General features: G+C 59.6%; 2 protein-coding genes and 1 long non-coding RNA gene across 10 annotated transcripts in view; 1 reads left to right on the top strand and 2 right to left on the bottom strand.

The window, feature by feature from the left end:
• The window catches only part of DIP2A (disco interacting protein 2 homolog A), a 90,071-nt gene extending 87,147 nt beyond the window's left edge, over positions 1–2,924 (top strand). For all 6 annotated transcript variants that reach the window (XM_072738510.1, XM_072738509.1, XM_072738508.1 and 3 more), the window contains 2 exons: positions 344–467; positions 952–2,924. In XM_072738510.1, coding sequence (XP_072594611.1) covers positions 344–467; positions 952–1,204 — 377 coding nt within the window. In that variant the 3' untranslated portion in view covers positions 1,205–2,924. The remainder of the gene's footprint in view (positions 1–343; positions 468–951) is intronic.
• Positions 2,925–3,166: 242 nt separating this feature from the next.
• LOC140595629 (uncharacterized) lies at positions 3,167–5,941 on the bottom strand. The gene is made up of 3 exons (XR_011997382.1): positions 5,799–5,941; positions 5,568–5,701; positions 3,167–4,211 (listed from the first exon to the last, which is right to left on the bottom strand). It is a non-coding gene; the product is annotated as an uncharacterized lncRNA (long non-coding RNA).
• A 2,702-nt stretch (positions 5,942–8,643) lies between these two features.
• On the bottom strand, positions 8,644–12,823 carry S100B (S100 calcium binding protein B). 3 transcript variants are annotated; one of them, XM_025985482.2, is made up of 3 exons: positions 12,554–12,823; positions 10,983–11,121; positions 8,644–9,680 (listed from the first exon to the last, which is right to left on the bottom strand). In XM_025985482.2, exons 1-3 carry the CDS (start codon positions 12,589–12,591, stop codon positions 9,540–9,542), a joined length of 318 nt encoding a protein of 105 aa, XP_025841267.1. In that variant the 5' UTR covers positions 12,592–12,823; the 3' UTR covers positions 8,644–9,539. The 3 variants fall into 3 exon arrangements, with proteins under 3 accessions (XP_025841267.1, XP_025841268.1, XP_072594612.1); XM_025985483.2 differs by having other exon boundaries at positions 12,297–12,612; XM_072738511.1 differs by having other exon boundaries at positions 12,291–12,611.
• Positions 12,824–18,280: the final 5,457 nt, after the last annotated feature.

The following is an 18,280-nucleotide window of genomic DNA, read 5'->3' as shown; positions in this document are numbered from 1 at the left end:
TGGCCACAAGGCCACGAGGCCCTCCCTGGGCCTGACCCTGAAGGCTGCGGGGTCCCTTAGGCCGCAGCAGGTTGGCCAGGTCGTCAGAACCGGCTGTACCTCCAGATGCGGCTTTGCTTCCAGACACAGTACAGATGTCAGGAGTGTATTCAGACACTGACGGGCGCCCCCCAAGGTGGGGCTGCTGCGGGGGTCAGTCAGGTGGGCTGGAGGCCCGGACACACCTGAGGCCACCTGAGGGCGCGCTCCTCCATCCCACAGAGCAGGACGCGGGGCTCGAAGAATGTGCAGGAGGCGCCCGCCCTTCCCTGGGTGCCCTTGCGAGCGTGGGCTGTGTTCACAGAGCGACACGACGCGCTGTACGTGGTCGGGTCCCTGGATGAGACGCTGGAGCTGAGGGGCATGCGCTACCACCCCATCGACATCGAGACGTCCGTGGTCCGAGCGCACAGGAGCATCGCTGAGTGGTGAGAGCCCCGCCCCACCCCACGCCGCGTGCCTTGCTCTGGGCCCAGCTCTGGCCTGCGGGCACCTGCCACCAGCCGCGGACCCCAGGCCCCTCGCAGGCCCACGTCCTAATCTGTTTCAACCAAGAATCTGGCTCCCCAGACGTGGGGTCGCTCAGTTATCCCGAAGTGCTTCTGCTTTTACTGTGAGTTCCTTAACCTAAACAGACATGGTCCCCGTGTCTTCACTTGCTTGGAAGCTGGAGTTGGGACAGGCACAGCTTTCAGCACCTCGGTTCTTGTTAAGGACTGTAGGGTACAGATCCCTAGAGGATGCGTCCCCCCAACCCCTAAATTGCTCATGATCTCACGCAGCAGCGTAAGGTCGGCAGACGTCCTGCAGGGCTTCTTACTGCTCCGTGTCCGGCGCCGTTCCCGCCTATTTCCCCGTCTGCCCCAGAAGCCTGTGCCCGCCCCTGGGGTGACGTCTGTCTCCTCCCCGCAGCGCCGTGTTCACCTGGACCAACCTGCTGGTGGTGGTGGTGGAGCTGGACGGGCTCGAGCAGGATGCACTCGACCTGGTGGCCCTGGTGACAAACGTGGTGCTGGAGGAGCATCACCTGGTCGTGGGCGTGGTGGTGATCGTCGACCCCGGCGTGATCCCCATCAACTCACGGGGCGAGAAGCAGCGCATGCACCTGCGGGACGGCTTCCTGGCCGACCAGCTGGACCCCATCTACGTCGCCTACAACATGTGAGCGCCGCTCTCCCGCCCCACGCTCCTGAGCCGGGCGGGGAGCAGGCCTCCGGGGTGGGAGCACCGCCCTGTGTGCAGCCGCCGGAGAGGACGCCCATCTTCCTGGAGCCGCGCCCCTCCTCCGCTTTTACAGATCTGTCTCAAGGTTCCCCAATTCTCATTTTAGAAACTGCTTCCTGGACAGAGGGAAGAAACTTTTTAATTTGGAGGACGTTTACGAGAACAGGAACGTCAGGGTGCCTGAAGGGAGACGCAGGGCCCGGCGTGGGTGTGGCGAGGAACTGCAAGTGCTCTACTGTGTTGCGAGTTTGCACTTTTTTTAGGCCAAAAATATAGTTCTCGATTTTAAAAAGTCATTTATTTATTCCCAGTTCATATATAGAATTTATGCTAGAAAGCACGTGAGGCCCCTGGACCCCGCGCTTCGCTTCTGCTTCATATGGAGGAGCCGAGCAACTTGGGGGCGGGTGCTGGCCCGGCCTCCCCGCCCTGGGTCCCGAGTCGCCAGCTGTGCTCACAAGGCACTTCCTTTGCTCGTTTCATTTTGAAACACGTGTGCCCAAGTGTCCACACTTGTCACTGATACTCAAGAGGTGCCGTTGGGGGCTGTCAAGTTTGATGCTTGCTTTTGGGCAAATAAACCAGCAGTTAAGTCTTAAACCGCTGTCCTAGGTTTGTGACTTCATGCTGTTTAGTTAATGTGCTTGTTCTCCCAACACCACAGTCTGGGTTCCTCTAAATACATGGAATTACGTTGAGCTGTGATTTTTATTCCCATTCAACAGACTTGTGAGTACTGGTGACAGCACCTGAGGCCTTCAGGTCCTTAGTGCTGTTTGCTGAGTACCCTGCATGCAGTCGAGGGGCCGTGGAGAGAGCCTCGCCCCCGCCCCCCCTCCTGGCTGTCACAGTTTGACTTGTGTGCCTATAAAACTTGGCCAAACCGCATTCAGTTATTTTATTCAAACTTGATGAAACTGACTGATCTAATATTAGAGTAAACCTGAGTCAAAGAAGAGAATGTAAAATCCTTTAGCTACTTATAAGAATTTGAAGTGAAGCTCAAATCTAAGAGATTATTTTTATATAGCTATTACAGAGTATGTTATAAAGCTGTGGGGCTTGGGGGACTGAGGGTGGGAAAGTTTATGAGTCATGCATGCTTCCTAGGAACAACCAGGCGTTTCTGGAATTAGCCTGGAGCAGTGCCTAACCAAGCTGTTACTAATTCTCTACCGCTCTAAGTTCGCCGCCACCTGGGCCTGGGCCACTGGCTCGCTGGGCCAGCTCTCACGTCCTGCTCTTCCGTGGCCGCGGGCAGCGCGTGCACATTAGTTCTGTTCGCCTGCAGTGCTGAGCTGCGTGTGATAGAGACGACATACTGGAGTTCTAATGGCCTCGTGTAATTATGTACATAATCTGTATAACTTATTGTTCCACGTACAGAGGTTCTGGCAGTGGACTAACGGACGTTCCTTATAGTAGAATGGCCAGCGGGGAAACACTACCTAACCCTAATCCGAATGTCGTAGTTTTATAGCAAACAAATATTGTAAAAGTTTTGTATTGAAAGGTCAGTGGCAGCAAGACAGAGCATCTTGTAAATTAAGATTTGAAGAAGAGCATTAAACTGTCCTAAAATTACTTTCTGGGAATTCTGTATATCACACTAAAATTTTTTTTATATCATTATGTTAATAAAAGATATTGACTGTTTGTAATTCTGCATTTTGAAGTGTGTGAAAATGTTTTTTAAATTACCCAAAATGGGATGTATTTTATTTTACATTCTTTTAATCTGAATATAAAAGCATTTATGTTTACAGCATAAAATCTGCAAAGCACACGAAAGAAGAAAATTAAGATCTCCTGTTACTCTACCCCTGAGTAATAGCAGCATTAGTATTTGATAAAAATCCTCTCGGGGATTAATTTTTTCTTTTTAAAAACTTTCACAAAATTAGAATCCTATGTTTATTATCAGTGTTTGTACTTAATAAATTCCCGACTTTTAATCTTTCACACATATTCTTCTGCATGTTTTAACAGCTGTGCCACGTGTGCGCGTGGCACCAAGCCGCTGCTGGGTGCTGTGCGGTCGCGGTGCTGAGTACCCGCCTCTGCCGGTGCTGAGCACCCGCACATCTGCAATGGCAGTCGCTGCCTTGGACGCAGTTCACGCGGGGACAGTGACCAGGTCAGAGTTCATCCCAGTTTGAAAGGCCTTGGGGGGGCGGCCTCCTGCCAGCAGCCCGGCAGCCCTGGCGACGGACACTTGCCCAAGATTAAAACAAGTCCTTGCCAGACTGATGGCCAAATAAGTGTCATGTCGTGGTAAGTATGTTTTTGTGTGTCGTGTTTATTTCCCATTTGATTCATTCCATTCGGATCTGGCAATTCTTAACTGTCCTCAAAGGTGTTTTCGGTTGATTTGTAGGAGCCATTTTACATTCAGAATCGTAACATCCGCGTAGTCCACACTGCGTCTAGTAGGTCATTTGTATCTTAATTCTGTTTGTTTCGATTCAGGTTGTTTTCTAAATGTTCTTATTTTACGCAAACTGTGATTACCTGTGGTTAATTTTAGATTTTGAAGGTAGCTGATGTGTTTCCAAGTGATCTACTGGGATGGCAGCATAACCGTGATCCCTTCCTCCACTCAGCCTCCTGTGGAATGGAGCCTCCATCCGGGGTGAGACGCCACTGAGGACGCAGGGGCCGATCCCCCTCGGCCAGCTCGTAAGATGCAGGGTCCACACCAGGAGCGGCAAGCTGAGGAGACCCGAGGTGCGTCCCGACTCCACGGATCACCGAGCTCTGCCGGTGGGTGTCACTCAGAGGTTGCCCATTGCTCCCAGAGCAGAACCCTCGCCCGTTGGGAGAAGCAGGCTCTAGAAACAGGTAGCTCCTTGTCTCTTCCCAGAGGAGCTGACTGCGTTTGCCCAGGAGCATGCAGAAGTTCAATCACAGGGGCACTTTCAAAAACAGCAGGAGTTGTGAAAAGGCCCCTGGAAAGAGACTCAGAGATTCAGTGAAGGTACAGGCTAAATTGTAGGCCAGCAGAGGTGCAGGAGAACCAGGGAGAGGGACTCTAAGGAAGAGCCCTCCTGGGGTTAGAACAAATCTCAAACAGGGACCCCGGGAGCCGTTTCCTCAGTGAATCCCAGGTTAGGCTCCGGAGCTCTGCGCACCCCCACCCACCGCCAGCTTTGTTGAGGACACTAGAGCCATCAGCTGGCTTTGCTTGAGCTCAGCAGCTGGGTGTGGTCAGTGAAGGAGACTGGAGCCCTGCCCAGATCACTGGTGCCCAGGACAACTGTGGGCGTACGCACAGCTGCACCTCCCGAGGCACAGGGATGACACCAGAGGAGGGGGACAGATGTCACTGAAGTGAGTCGGCCAGCCGCTCCACGAGAGGACCACCGGCTGGGGCGGGCGGGGGGGGGGCGGGGCGCGGAGGGCCGAGGACCCAGAGTCCCTACGGGGTACGGTCCAGAGTGTCTAGATTCCTCCCCACAAAATTGTGAAGCGTGTAAAGAAACAGAGAAGCATGATCTATACACCAGGAAAGGAAGTCAACAGACACTTCCTGTCACATCAACCAGGTGTTCGGTTTAATGAAGACTTGAAAGTAGCCATTTAAAATACGTCCCAGAACTGGGATCCCTGGGTGGCGCAGTGGTTTGGCGTTTGCCTTTGGCCCAGGGCGCGATCTTGGAGACCCGGGATCGAGTCCCACGTCGGGCTCCCGGTGCATGGAGCCTGCTTCTCCCTCTGCCTGTGTCTCTGCCTCTCTCTCTCTCTCTCTCTGTGTGACTATCATAAATAAATAAAAATTTAAAAAATAAATAAATAAATAAAATAAAATAAAATAAAATACGTCCCAGAACTAAAGGAAGCTATAATTAAAGAAGTAAAGGGGGGTATGATGACAATGTCACATCAAAGAATATCAGTAGGTCAAAATAAAATATAAAATATGATGTATAACGTTTTTAAAAAGATCTTATTTATTCACGAGAGACACAGAGAGAGAGGCAGAGACACAGGCAGAGGGAGAAGCAGGCTCCATGCAGGGAACCCGATGGGGGACTCGATCCCGGGACCCTGGGGTCACGCTCTGGGCCGAAGGCAGACGCTCAACCGCTGAGCTCCCAGGGGCCCTAATGTATGACGTTTAGATAACAGGTTTATACAGTCCACACGTACCATTTATATAATGTATGTCATATAAAGTTACACAGATATATACACATATATGTCCAAAATATACAATATATTGACATACATAAAAAATCAATTGGAAATTCCTGGAGTTGGTAAAGTACAAGAACTGAAGTGAAACACTCAGTGGAGGGGCTCACCAGAGTTTCTGGACCAGCAGAATTAGCAAACTTGAAGACAGATCGATAAAGATTATGCGATCCTGAGAGCAGGGAGGGAGGAGAGAAAGATGAACAGAGCCTCAGCAACGTGGGGCCCGGTAAGCGCAGCAGACCTGGGTAACGGGAATACCGGGAGGGGGGGGAAGAGCAGAAAAAAGTTTGAAGAATTAATGGCTGAATACAACCCCAAATATATGGAAAAGTACTAACCTATCCTTTAGGGAGCTGAAGAGACTTCAGTTTGGTGAACACGGAGATTCACAGGCAGATGCAGCTGATCTTGAACAGCACGTGTCTGACCTGCCACGGACTCACTTGTAAGTCAATTTTTTCTTGGTAAAAACCATACAATCCTGTAAATGTATTTTTTTATGATTTTGCCAACATTTTCTTTTCTCTAGCTTTACTGTAAGAACACAGTAAGGGTCAACATGCCTGGGCCGAAGGTGGTGCTAAACCGCTGAGCCACCCGGGCTGCCCAATGTGTAATATTTTCGCCAATAACAGCACAGAAGAGAGTAAAGCTGTAGCAGGGCTACTTTGCAGATGGTAAAGTAGCAACCATAACCATGGGTGGTTGGGTTCATAGCATCCACAGGTGTAATATGCCCAACAGCCATTCTGTGAAAGGAAGGAAATGGGATAGATCTGTAGGGGTGAGGTGTGTATGTCTCGCTGGAATTAAGCTCATAAAAATCTGAAGCTGATTCTGAGAAGTCGTGTGTATAGTAAGCCCTAAAGCAACCACCCCAACAAATAGCTCAAAAAATATCACTCAAGAAATCTATGTGCTTCGTTAGAAAATATTCACTTAGTGGTCCCTGGGTGGCTCAGCCAGTGAAGGGTCAGACTCTTCGTCTCCGCTCCGGCCTTGATCACAGGATGGTGACTTCAAGCCCTGAGTTGGGCTCCACACTGGGCACGAAGCCAGTGAAGACACGGAAAATAAAATAAAATATTCACTTAATGCCAAAGGAAGTGATAAGGGATGATTCACAGAGGCATAAAACATGAGATGTGAATGGGTGAGGGGTGCCTGGGTCGCCCAGTCAGTTGAGCGTCAGACGCTTGGCTTTAGCTCAGGTCATGACCTCAGGGTTGTGAGATGGAGCCTCCCCCTGCATGAGGCTCTGCCCTCGCGTGGAATCTGCCTGAAATTCTCTCTCCGTCTCCCCGCCCCTCCCCCTGCTTGTGCTCTCCCTCTTTCTCTGTCTCTCTCTCTCTGTCAAATAAATAAAATCTTAAGAAAGAAAGAAATCTCCAATCAATAACCCAGTTTTCTACCTAAAGACGCTGCAAAAAGAAGAGCAAACAGCCTAAAAAGCAGGAAAAAGAAAGAAAATAATAAAGGTACAAATTAATAAGCAAACAATAGAGAAAGTCAATGAAACAACTGGTTTCTTCAAAACTGACAAAACTTTAGGTTGACCAAGAAAAAAGACACAAATTACTAGAATCAGAATAAAAGAGGACGTTGCCACCAACCTTACAGAAATAAGCAGTGATCTAAAGGAATACGTCAAACTAGACGAGCGCACCGATTCCTAGAAAGACACAAGTTACAAAACCTGACACAAGAAGAAAAATCTGAACAGACCAATAGCAGGTAAAGATAATGCGTAAGTAGTTAAAAAACTACCCACCGGGGTGGCCTCACCGCTGGAATCTAGCAAACCTTTAAAGACAAATTAATGCTGGTTGTTCACAAAACTTTCCTAGAAATGGGAGAGGCCACTGTCCCCGGCTACCGTTCCACAGGCTGGAAAACGAGGGATCCGTGTCTCTTACAAACATGGACACAAAAACCCTCAAAAAAAGTAGCAAATAAAATCCATCAACATGCAAAACGATACAAAGGAATCCTAGACCATGACCGGGGGGATTTGTCCCGGGAATACAAAGTGTATTTTATGAGAACACCCGATCAATCAATGAGAATAAAAACCACACGATCAGTGAAGTAGAAGAGCAGTTTACAAAATGCCAGACTCCCAGGATAAAGGGCAGCGACGGCCCCCGCTCGCCCCCTGCATGGTGGTGAAAGACGACGCCTGCCCCTCGGATCAGGACGGTGGGTCCGGGGATCGCACGAGGTGAGGCCCCCGGGAGAGGAGGTGGGGCCTGTGGTGTAGACACCCTCCAGCAGCCTTCCCTGCGAGGAAGCTGCAGGCGGGGGCCCGGCTGCCGGGAGCCCAGGACGGGACGGCCCGTGGGGGCCTGGAGCGTTGGGATGCTGGGTACCCCCACCCCGTCCGCTCCGGACGCCCACCCTACCGGGAAGGCAGGCACGATTCTAGAAGGATCTAGGCCGACGGAGCTGTTCCCCTAACTTCTCAGAGGGGAAGGATCAGCTGACTTCTTGAAGCAGCCTTGCCGTCGGCCCGGGCCTGGGAGGCCAGGCAGCTGCCATGTGGAACGGGGTCTTGGTGGGTGTTTGTGTGCAGGGGGCACCCTCCCCGAGTGCACGCCCGGCCTCGTGGGGCAGGATTCAGGGGGTTTCTACTGTGAGGGCTCCTCCAGGGACCTGCTCCTTAGCAGGGGGCCCTGGCGGCAGAGGCCCCGGGGCATCAGGCTCCAGCCCTGCGGGGCCCGCCCAGGCCACCCCACACCTGCTGCACCCTGCTCGGCATCCCAGCTGCCCCGTCCCCCGTCCTCTGCGGCAGGAAGGCCTGTGGATCGCCCGGCGGGGACTGCGGTGTAGACACAGGTCCAGGGGTGCAGGATGGGCCGTCCCTGCACATGGTCCCTGCGCGCTGGCTTCCGCCACCATTGTCTCAGGGTCCCCCCACCCCCCCGCCCCCCAGTGCTCCGTCCAGGGTGGGAGCCTCGGCCAGGGTGTGTCCCACCCGGTGCTGGCCTGCCCTCCGGCCCTCCGGCCCTCCTGCCCGCGCCCCTCCACACCTCTGCGCCCCCCGCGCCCCACCGCATCTGCTCCCTGCTGCCCCGGCACATCCCAGGGTCCCGGGCCCTGTGCACCCGCCTGGCTCTGGGGGGCCGCCTGTGCCCGCACCTTACTGCTTCCCCCCCTTTGCAGCAGTTTCTCTCCAGCCTCCTGTTCAAGGCCACGGGGACCCGTTGCAATACTCTCTTTATTCGATGCAAATACAAGCGATCAATTGGCTTATGGGTTTCCAGGTCTGTGCAGGTAAAGAAGCAGCAGGGAAAGGGGCAGGAAAGGTTAATCTGAACTTTCCCGGAAGTGACTTAATACTTGAGCGTTTGGATTCGTGGGTACCCACGTGTGATGAGCTTCCCACGTGCTCGGGCTCCACCGACCGCTGCGGGGCAGACCCTGTCTCGGCACAAGCGAGTGAGGAACGACCCCCGCGCTTCCCAGACGGGAGGGGGGGCCAAAGGGGCTGTTTGCGGAACACCTGTGTGCGGAGGGGCGTGACGCCCTGCTGGGAGCTGCGCTCCTGCCTCAGGGCACCAACGTGTGACCCGGGACACAGGAGCCCCGCTGAAGGTGGTTAGAATGCGGTGTCGGCCCCGACGGCCGGGAGACCCGCACCCCCTTCCCCCCAGTGCTGTAGCCCTGTTTGCTGAGCTCCCACGGCCGCCTGCCATCAGACGTGTCAGGCCACCTCCCGACCCTGGGTTTCCTTCGCACGGATGACAAACCCATTTTAGGAACAGGCAGGCTTCTCACAGGATGCGGGGCGAAGCTGCGTCTCTGACTTGGTACTTTGGACAAGGACCCACGTGCGTCCAGAGCCATCCTTGGGGTCCCGGCAGCTGCGTTGTTGGGGGGGGCGCGGCCCTGACCGCGGGCGGAGCACACGCCCTTGAGGATCGTGACCGCGTCGCACGGACCGTCAGCGGAGGATGGGGGCCCCGAGGTCAGCCCCGGGAAAGGGGGTCGGCATCTCCTCGACAAAGCACGTCAAGCTTCCTAATCAGCTACACGGCGCGGGGGGCTCGGCCCCACTCCGCTTCCTGCGTGGCCGCGCCTCACTCGTGCTCGAAGAACTCGTGGCAGGCGGTGGTGACCATAGCCACGAAGGCCACGAACTCCTGGAAGTCGCACTCGCCGTCTCCGTCACTGTCCAGCGTCTCCATGACCTTGTCCACGACCTCCTGCTCCTTGATCTCCTACGAGAGAGGACAAATTGCGCGGCCGCTATCGATGAGCCGAAGGCCCGCGGCGTGTCCCTGACCCTCGGCCACCGCAGCGACGTGTCCACAGCAGAGAGAATGTTCCCGGGGCGGCAGAGGGGCCGGGGCCCCAGCCTCTCCCCCGCCGGACGCTCCCGGAAAGGCGCCGTGGGACATGCGGGGTGTGCGCCCCGCCGCCCGCCGTCGCCGGGCTCGCATCCAGGGGGCCGCAGAGGACGGCGTCGTGGACGGAAGCACGGACTTCTGCTTCTCCCCGAGCTCCTCACCGCGTGTGGAAGGCCCCGTGAGGGCTTCCCGCGGGTTTGGGCTTTGAAAGTGTTTTCTCTGCAATGACCCCGGCTGCGCTCACCATGGACCATTTCTCTTTTATAAACTGGTTCCCACCTGCTAAGCTTTTAAAGCCGTAATTTTAAATCAGTGATTTGCTGATAAAATTAATAATTACTAATCATTTTAAAACCAATAATTAGTATTTTTAAAAATCAGTGATTAGCAGTTATTGATAATCGTTGAGCTTCCAGTGTATGTTGGGCACTTGACAAACACGGTCTCCTTTCATCCCGAGAACAATCCTGTTCACAGAGGAACCAGGGGGTTTGGGTTGTTAGGTCAGGAGGTGGGAGGGATGGGCTGAGGGGCGTGCACCTCGGCCCCTGCCTGAGACGGGTGTCGGGGTCCGCAGGAGTCGCCCCCGCCCCGAAGCCTGCAGGCGCTTCCCCCGCCTTGGGGAGGCGGGTCCCAGCGAGGGCGAGTCCGTGTGGGGCGGCGGTGCTGCCTCGCTGCTGGGGGGGACCTGGGGGGACGGAGAGGGGCTGGGGGGCCTGGGGGGACAGGAGAATGGGGAGACTGGAGGAGAATGGGGAGATGGGGACAGGGGGCACTGGGGGGATGAGGGCACTGGGGGGCCTGGGGATCCGGGGGCGGTTCCTGAGCATGAGCAGGGCCAGACCCCGGGCTCCGGCAGTGTCTCCGGAACCAGGTCATGGTCAGACCTTCGCGCACTGGCTCATGGCGTGGCCGTTTCCCGCATGCGGGGTCCCACGGGTGACCTTCAGGGCGGCCAGGGCAGGCAGGTGCCCGGGGACTGCAGTTCATGGCCTCAAGGGCTGAGGCCTGGGGTGCGGGGGACACGGGGGGTCACGGCCGGCCTCCCCGAGCCTGAGCGTGGAGCCAGTGGCCCCCTGAGGGCCCCAAGGCCGAGCTGGCGCCGCCCGCTGTGCTGGGCCCTCGGAGGTGCCGCTCCCGACCGCCCCCCCCCCCCCCCCCCCGGGGCCTCACCTCCAGGAAGTGGGCGAGCTCGCTGCCGATGAGCTCCTTGACGTCGGCCTTCCTCAGCCTGCGCCCGCCGCCCGCCCGGGCCAAGTACTGCTGGAACACGTCGAGCAGGGCCAGCGCCGCCTTCTCCAGCTGCGACATCCTGGCGCCGGGGACACGCGGCTCAGCGCTCCTCGCTCCTCGCTCCTCGGGGCCGCCCTCCCCCCCCTGGCCCCCTGGCCTCCCCTCCCCGGGCTCCGGGGCCAAGGTGCGGCATGCGCGGAGCAGGTCGGGGGCGGGGTACCGGGCACCCCAAGCTGAGCCGCGGCCCTGGCCCCGCCGTCACCCCCACATGAAGGAACGTCCCTTCTTCCAAACACCCTGAGGAACTTGCTGCCCGTGAAGGAACGTGGGACTCCAGCTCCGCAGGCAAGGGCCTCCGAGGCTGCGCTTCCCTCCCGCGGGGACCACGGCCGCGGCGCAGCCTCGCCCTGAACTGGAAACTTGGGACACAAAGGCCACATGCGCCGCCTCGGGAGCGCGGGGAGGTCACAGAGGAGCCCCCGGGGGGGTCGGGACCTGGAGAGCCCTCAGGGCCTGTGGATCGTCCCGACTGTCCCCCCTCGGCGGTGACGGGCAATCGCTACCTTTGCTCCGTCAGAGCTGAAAACCATACAAAACCACATCTGATTTTTGAAAAATCGTTGCCGTGTCGCAGGTCCCTTGTATCTAAGAAATAAGTTGGAGGAGAGATGTAAGACTTTATCTGATTTCTCAAAGGACAAAGCGCCGAGGTAACCCGTGGCCCCTGGTCGCGGTCCCCAGCGGTCGGAGCGGCCTCGCGCCGTTCAGCAGCTGCTGTGGGCTAGAATCCTTGACGCTTCGCCCTTCTCACCTCCCTGCACCCCGGCTTTCAGTGACTGGTTTTGGTTTTTGCAAACAGAACAAAAACCCGAGGAGCTTTTGCATCATTCTGATGCTTCTACGTTCTCGCGGAGCCTGACTAGTGGGGTTGTTTAAAAGGAAACGGAGAAGACCTGCATTCCACACGCCTGGAAGCTCCGTGTAGGGGGCGTTCCTCATAAGCACATGGAAATTAAAAATGTTCCCTTTCGCATTCTGCCCTGGTTTATAGCCTTTTAACAGAACTGGAGCTCAAGCCCGGCGTTCCTGCGTGGCCTTCCTGCACCCGGCTCACGTGGGAAGCCAGGGGCCTGTGCGCTTCCACCCCGGCCGCAGGGACGCGTCCCACCCGACGTGGGAAGGGACCGGCCCCCCGGGAGACCCAACACCGAGGACAGTCTGCCCACCCAGACCCACGCTCCGACCCACTGGAACCTCCTGGTGTAGACCCGCGGGCCACTGCGGGAGGACGCCCGGCAGGTGCGTGTGGTCGGGACGCGCTCGTCCTTGAGGTCGGCGGCCCGGGGTTCGAGCCCTGCTCCTGGAGGCTCACAACGCGGCACCAGCCGTCCCCGCGGAGCCCGGCCCAGGTCCCCGGCTCAGGGAGAACCGAGGGCTACGCCTGGGGGTCCCCACACTGAGGGGCTGCCGGCCACCCAAAGGGCCGTGCCCCCCGCCCCCTGCGTCCTCACGTCAGCGGCTCCACGGCTGCCGTCGTCCCTGCATCCATCTGTCCGGCTGCGGCGTCCAGAGTGGCCGGCGGTGGGGGCGCCGTCTTATCCCGTCTGGGCACTGGGGCGCGGCCGCTGCGGGCCTGGGCAGCCAATGGGGGTGGGGGGGCAGCGGGGGGGCGGTGGGGGGGCCGGGCCTGCACACAAGCAGCATTGAGCCGCGGCCGCCCGGGGACTGGCGGGGGAGCCAGGCCTGCGCTCGGGCCAAGGCGGAGAAAGGCCTGCGGGGCAGGAAGTAGGGAGTCAGCTTTTTGTGCTGTTTTTTTAATTATACATGAATATTGATGTTCCTCTAAGGCTGGGGTGGGAGCGGGGGGGGGGGTGCCCAGGGGGGTGCCCAGCGACGGTTCCAGCAAATAAATGTGCAGCCAAGACCACAGAGCTTCCAAGAACAGGCTGCTCAGGAGGACGGAGGCTGCTGCCCAGCTGGGCCGACCCCTGGGGCCCTGCCGGCCGCCTGCCCCATCCCCTGCCCCCGCAGGCCACCCCCCGCCCCCTGCGGCCCCCCCTCCCGCCCTGTCCTCCCCTTAGTGCCCTGAGCTCGCCCTCCGCTCCAGGGGCCCTGCTCCGCAGAGCCTCCACCTGCAGCACAGAAAGATCCTCACCCGACGTGGTTGGACTCGCCAGGTGGCCCCCATTCCTGGGCCCGCAGGGTGAGGTCCCAGGGGGCAGACAGGGCCCTGGGCGTGTGTCCAGCCTGGTCGCAGACACCGGGGTCGCCCCTCGACAGCCGCGGGCGGCCAGGCCCACGCTGCGCCCCACGCCTCCTCCCTCCTCTGCAGTGCTGTCCCTGAGCTGTTTGCAGCAGGCGCCCCGAGACCCCGGGCACTGGGCCACGGGACGCCTGCCCAGCCGGCCCCGACACCCACCCCGCAAGGTGGGACCTGGGCCTGCGCCCCCCGCTGCTCCCCCCACCCCGCCGCAGCCTCGGAGCCCAGGGCCCACCACGGGGGCTCAGAGGACGGGAGCGGCCGCCTCGTCCAGAGCCATGGGCAGGTCCCAGGCGCTGGGGACACGCGGGTTAGTGGCCGGGATGATGCTGCCGAAGCGCCTCCTCTGCCCTGTGCTTGTGAGCCCGGCGCCCTCTCCACCGCCCGCCGCGCTCCCACCTCGGGGCTGCACCCACCTCTAGGCCTCCCCGCTTGGCCTGCGGGACCGCCACGCTCCTGTGGGAGCCACGTACGGGGTCACCGTGGCCGCGTGGCCTCCTGACGTCCAGCAGGTGGGGCCAGGCCCGTGAGGCTCCCCGGTCCACGGAGGTCCACGGGTCGGGGCGCGGGTGGCGTGCTCAGGGGTCCTCGCCGGCAGGAGGGTGCAGGTCGGGAGCCCCCGCGGCAGGTGTGGAAGTGCAGCCTGAGCCCCGAGTCCCCAGACCTGCGTGGGCCGTGCCCCGAGTGCCGTGGGAAAGGCCCTCCCAGGCCCCGGCCCCGCACACCAAGCCCCCACCCCCAGGACCCACAGCCACCGCTTGACGCGACCACGCAGAGGAAACCTCGCTCTGTGATTAGTGGATCCGGCTCCGAGGGACGCGAATTCCCAGGGCCCCTAAGTGGCCCCACAGCCACTAGTCCGAGGAGGGCTTCGTGCATATGGGGGCAGAGTCCGGAGCAGCTCGTGTGGGTCCGCGGGGCAGAGACGCTCCCCGAATGTTGGGGAGGCTCGTCCCGGCCGCTGGTACCTGCCCTCGGCTCCGCAAGGCCAGGCTGGGGCCCGCTGTGCCCGGAGAAGCTGGGGGGACGTCCCGGGAACTTTCCCTTCTTATCACGACACTGGACTGAGCAGCCCGGCTCCCCGGGGAGAAGGTCGCGTCTAATACCATCAGGAGGCAAAGGTGGCGATGCCACAGACCACGTGCAGCGGGCGAGGACGACGGAGAACGGGGCCACCGCGCTGCGGGCGGCGTCTTCAGGGGCACCTCCGGCCCTCGAGGCGTCTCCCTGGGAGAAGGTCAGCACAGCCCCGGCTCGGGGACCAGCTGCCCATCTGACACCTTGTTCTCAAAACCAGTGGGGTATTTTTGTTTTTTTTTTTAAATAATAATTTTATTTTTTTAATTTAAATTCAGGTAATTCACATATTGTGCGTCTTACATGACTGAATTTTCAGTAGAACCATGACTGATCTGAGAACTAAATTAGCTGGCGATGGGTTCGAGGGCGGCTGAGGCCGGGAACTACCTCCCTGGCGACAGAGACGGTGGTCTTTTTAGGTAGAAATTCGGTGGTTGCCAGGGGGTTCAGCTGTGGGTGGGACGGTGCTGAGGGATGCTGGGTGGCCAGATGGGCAGACCCGCCCAGGACGGTCCGCAGCCTCTTGGGCCTGACTCTGCTTCAGCACCTGTGCTGCACCCGCAGCCCCTCCTGACAATGGGCCAGGTGCTGGGCTTTGCCGCGAGGGTGTTAGCAGGGGCTCCCCCTCCGGCGTCTGGGGGCGGCCTTCACTGTCCCTGACGGCATCTGCTGGTGCTGCAGCCGCCTGTCCAGAGAGGGCAGCCCTGGGTGCGCTGGCCTGGCTCTCTGACACGGACACTGCACAACTTGCATTCACGTCAGCTTGCCACCCCTCTGCCTGCCCGCCTGCCCTGCTCAGCCTGCTTGTGCCCCGGAGGTCTCAGCACCTTCTGAGTGTAGAGTGCTGAGGACTAAGTACAGAGTGCAAAGTGCTAAGTACAGAGTGCACAGTGTTGAGTGCTAAGGACGGACTGCTGAGTGTAGAGTGCTGGGGGCTAAGTACAGAGTGCTGAGTGCTGAGTGCGGAGACCACTGCAGGGCTCGGGCTCGCACCCAGCAGGCAGCCCGACATTCTCTGCACCTGCCCAGCAGCCTGGGTTCACCTGTGCTCCCCGAGCTGCGTCGAGGACTGGGAGGGGCAGTGACTTTCCAGCTCGTGCACAGACGTGGCTCGGGGCCCGAGGTTGTGGGTCAGGGACCACTGAGCGGCGTCAGCGGCCAGAGCCTTGCGGCTGCTGTCCATGCCCAGGCCCGCGTGGCCACAGCGGGGATGGGTGGGCCCTGCTGAGGGGCGCCCTCGCAGGGCTCGTGCTCAGAGGCGCCGAGTGCGGGGACTCACTGCCTTCCCACCGAGGGCTCATGAGCACCCCGTGTCGTCCATCCTGGGGGTGACGGGCCCGAGAGGGGGCCAGGCCTGGCATTGCCGGCGTGGCAGTGGGTGCCCCCGCCCGCCGCGGGCTGCCCGACCCAGCCTGGCCGCCCGCATCCCGGGGCCTCTTGTACTGTCACGATTCCTTATGTCCCTCGGACCCAGACCAAGCGCTAGGTGACGAGAGAACCCAAATGTCCGTTCAGCTCTTTACTGCTCTGCCATGAGGCCCCAGTGGTTTAAAGTGAGGAAAATCCAAGGACGCTCCATGGAGGGGCGCCCGCGGCGGTTGGTTAGGTCCTGGCTCCTGTTTCGGCTCCAGCTGTGACCTCGGGGTCATGGGCGTCGCCGGGGCCCCCGCCTCTGCCCCCCGAGTACACCTATACATCCTACAGAACCACGGGGCCCTCGGGGAGGGTGACCGCGGCACAGGAGGGGCAGAGGGGGCGGCGGCCCCGAGCCTGGAGCCCACGGTCCTACTGTGGATATGCGACACCCCCCCCCGACTGACGTGCTTCGCCCCGCATTTTCCTGCAAGAACATTTCTGACGTCACACATGTGGATTCTTCGTGACATCAGCCGGTCCTCCGACAGCGGCCGTGACGTCCATGGGCGCCCTCCGTGGGCTCGGTCGGTCGGTCGGTCACCTGCTGGGACGGTTCGAAGGGCGCGGGGCGGTCACCGTGGCCAGGCCCTCTGGGCGGCCACCCCCGGGCCGCTGAACTCCATCCTTCCCCGCCCACGGCTCCGTTCACCCCCAGCTCCCCGCACTGCTGGCCACGCGGGTGGCGGCGGGGTGACGTCCTTCATGCTCAGTGCTTCCTGCGGGAGGCTGCGTCCTGGGGCCTCCTCACCCGCTCCCGGGGCCCCACGGCTCCGCCCCGAGCCGCACCCCAGCCCTGCGCTGCCCGTCCCGGTGTCACGTGGCTGCAGGCAGAACAGGCGGCCGCACCGTCGGTAGGTGCAGAATTGGTGGCCGGGGGGCCGACGGGCTCCGGTGTCTGGTCCATGGCCCCTCTAGACGTGCAGGCGCGTGGATGGGGCGTGGAGGGGCGCGGGCCTGGGGCACCCCGCAGGTGCACGGAGCGCCCCGCCACCCCACCCGCATGGGTCCTGGGCTGAGCCCCGAGGAGGGAAGGCCACGGGCGGGACATTGTTCTCCGGTGGAAGGGCAGTGCCATCCGCCACCAAGCTGCTCACGGGGCCCTGACAGTGACCGCGTCCACGGGGAGAAAGGGGCGCCTGTGTCCGGAGGGACGTGGGAGAGGGGACAAAGACTTCTGTTGTGGCGAGTGCGAGTCTCAAGACGGCGAGAATGAATCGCCCTCCCTGTTCTGAAGAACGCGACCGGGGGTGAGGGGGGCGATCCCGGAGCCGGGTTCGAATCCTGCCGTCGTGGAGGCCGCACTTCACCTGTGTGAGCCTCAGTGAAGGGGGAGGTGGACGTACCCGGGGGGATTGCACGGATACGGGTGCACACGTGTGCGCCGTGCAGAGGCCATTGGTGCCCGGGGACCAGGCCGCCACAAAGTCCCCGCCGTCCTCCGTGGAAGGCTCCCGGCGCTGCCTGCTGAGCCCGTGGGTCGGGGTCTCGGAACAGGAGGTCGCCGGCCAACAGGTGCTGCCAGGCCCAGAGGCCCGGGCGGGTTCTGGCAGCGTCCCTGCGTCCCTGCGTCCCCGGGCATCACATTTTATTGTTTTTACCCCACATCAGATTCCATGAACCCATTTGGTTTCTGAGCGGTCGCCGCAGCATCAGCGCTCCTCTGGCCCCTCTGCCCGCCCGGGGTTTGCCGTGGGGCCGCGGCACCAGGAGGCCCAGCAAACAACAGGCCTTTTGTTGTTTCTGTTTTTCAACATTCTTTGTCACTATGGAGCAGGCCTGGAGGCTGCAGCACAGCGGGCGTGCCCCTGCGAGGCCAGGCCTTGCTCGCGCGTGGCGTGCGGGGCGGGTCACGCGGAGGCCCCGAGCTGCCCGGCGGAGCAGCGGCCAGACCCCAGCCCAGAACTGACCGCCCGCCCCTTGCGCAGGACTCCGCGACGGCCTCGTATGTGATCGCACCTTATGGATGGATTTAGGGGCTCTTGGAATTTTGGACGTTTTCCATAAACCCGTGTCAGATTTAAAGTTCAAAAAAATCACTGTATCAGCCTATTTGTTTTTTGCTCAATGGGGACACTTTTTAGCTTCACTGCTCTACGTGTGTCACACATTCCTGGGCTTTGAGTCGCTGTGGCCGGAGCAACGCAGCAGTGGCCACCGCGAGCCGCCGAGCAACAAGCTTCTCCACGAGGATGTGTGCACCGCGGGCTGCAGGTGCCGCCGGGCGCCCGAGCCGACCCGGGAACACTCCGGAAGGTGAAGGACAGGGATGTGGGACTCCAGAAGCCCAGTTCCTGGCAGTTTCCTACTGCGGGACAACACGGGTTTTTGTTTTCCAGAAACAAACTTTAAGTTGAAGATGTTGTAAAGAGTCACTGCTACATTCACAGTTTTCATAGGCCTGAAATACACGCCCGTGTAGACTTATTATCTAATAGCTCCGACGGGGGCTGATATAAAGAATGTAAAGGGCACCCAGATGAAC

The sequence above is a fragment of the Vulpes vulpes genome, chromosome 15, assembly GCF_048418805.1.
Source record: "Vulpes vulpes isolate BD-2025 chromosome 15, VulVul3, whole genome shotgun sequence".
NCBI classification, from domain to species: domain Eukaryota; kingdom Metazoa; phylum Chordata; class Mammalia; order Carnivora; family Canidae; genus Vulpes; species Vulpes vulpes.
Note: the sequence above shows the minus strand (reverse complement) of the source record. Positions and strands in the feature narration are given on the sequence as shown.

Coding starts and splice junctions, on each gene's coding strand:
- S100B (XM_025985482.2), bottom strand. CDS start 12,591: ATGGATGCAGGGACGACGGCAGCCGTGGAGCCGCTGAC. Junction 11,122..12,553: donor GCAGCCGTGGAGCCGCTGAC/GTGAGGACGCAG, acceptor CCCCGGCGCCAG/GATGTCGCAGCTGGAGAAGG. Junction 9,681..10,982: donor AGCTCGCCCACTTCCTGGAG/GTGAGGCCCCGG, acceptor CCTCTCTCGTAG/GAGATCAAGGAGCAGGAGGT.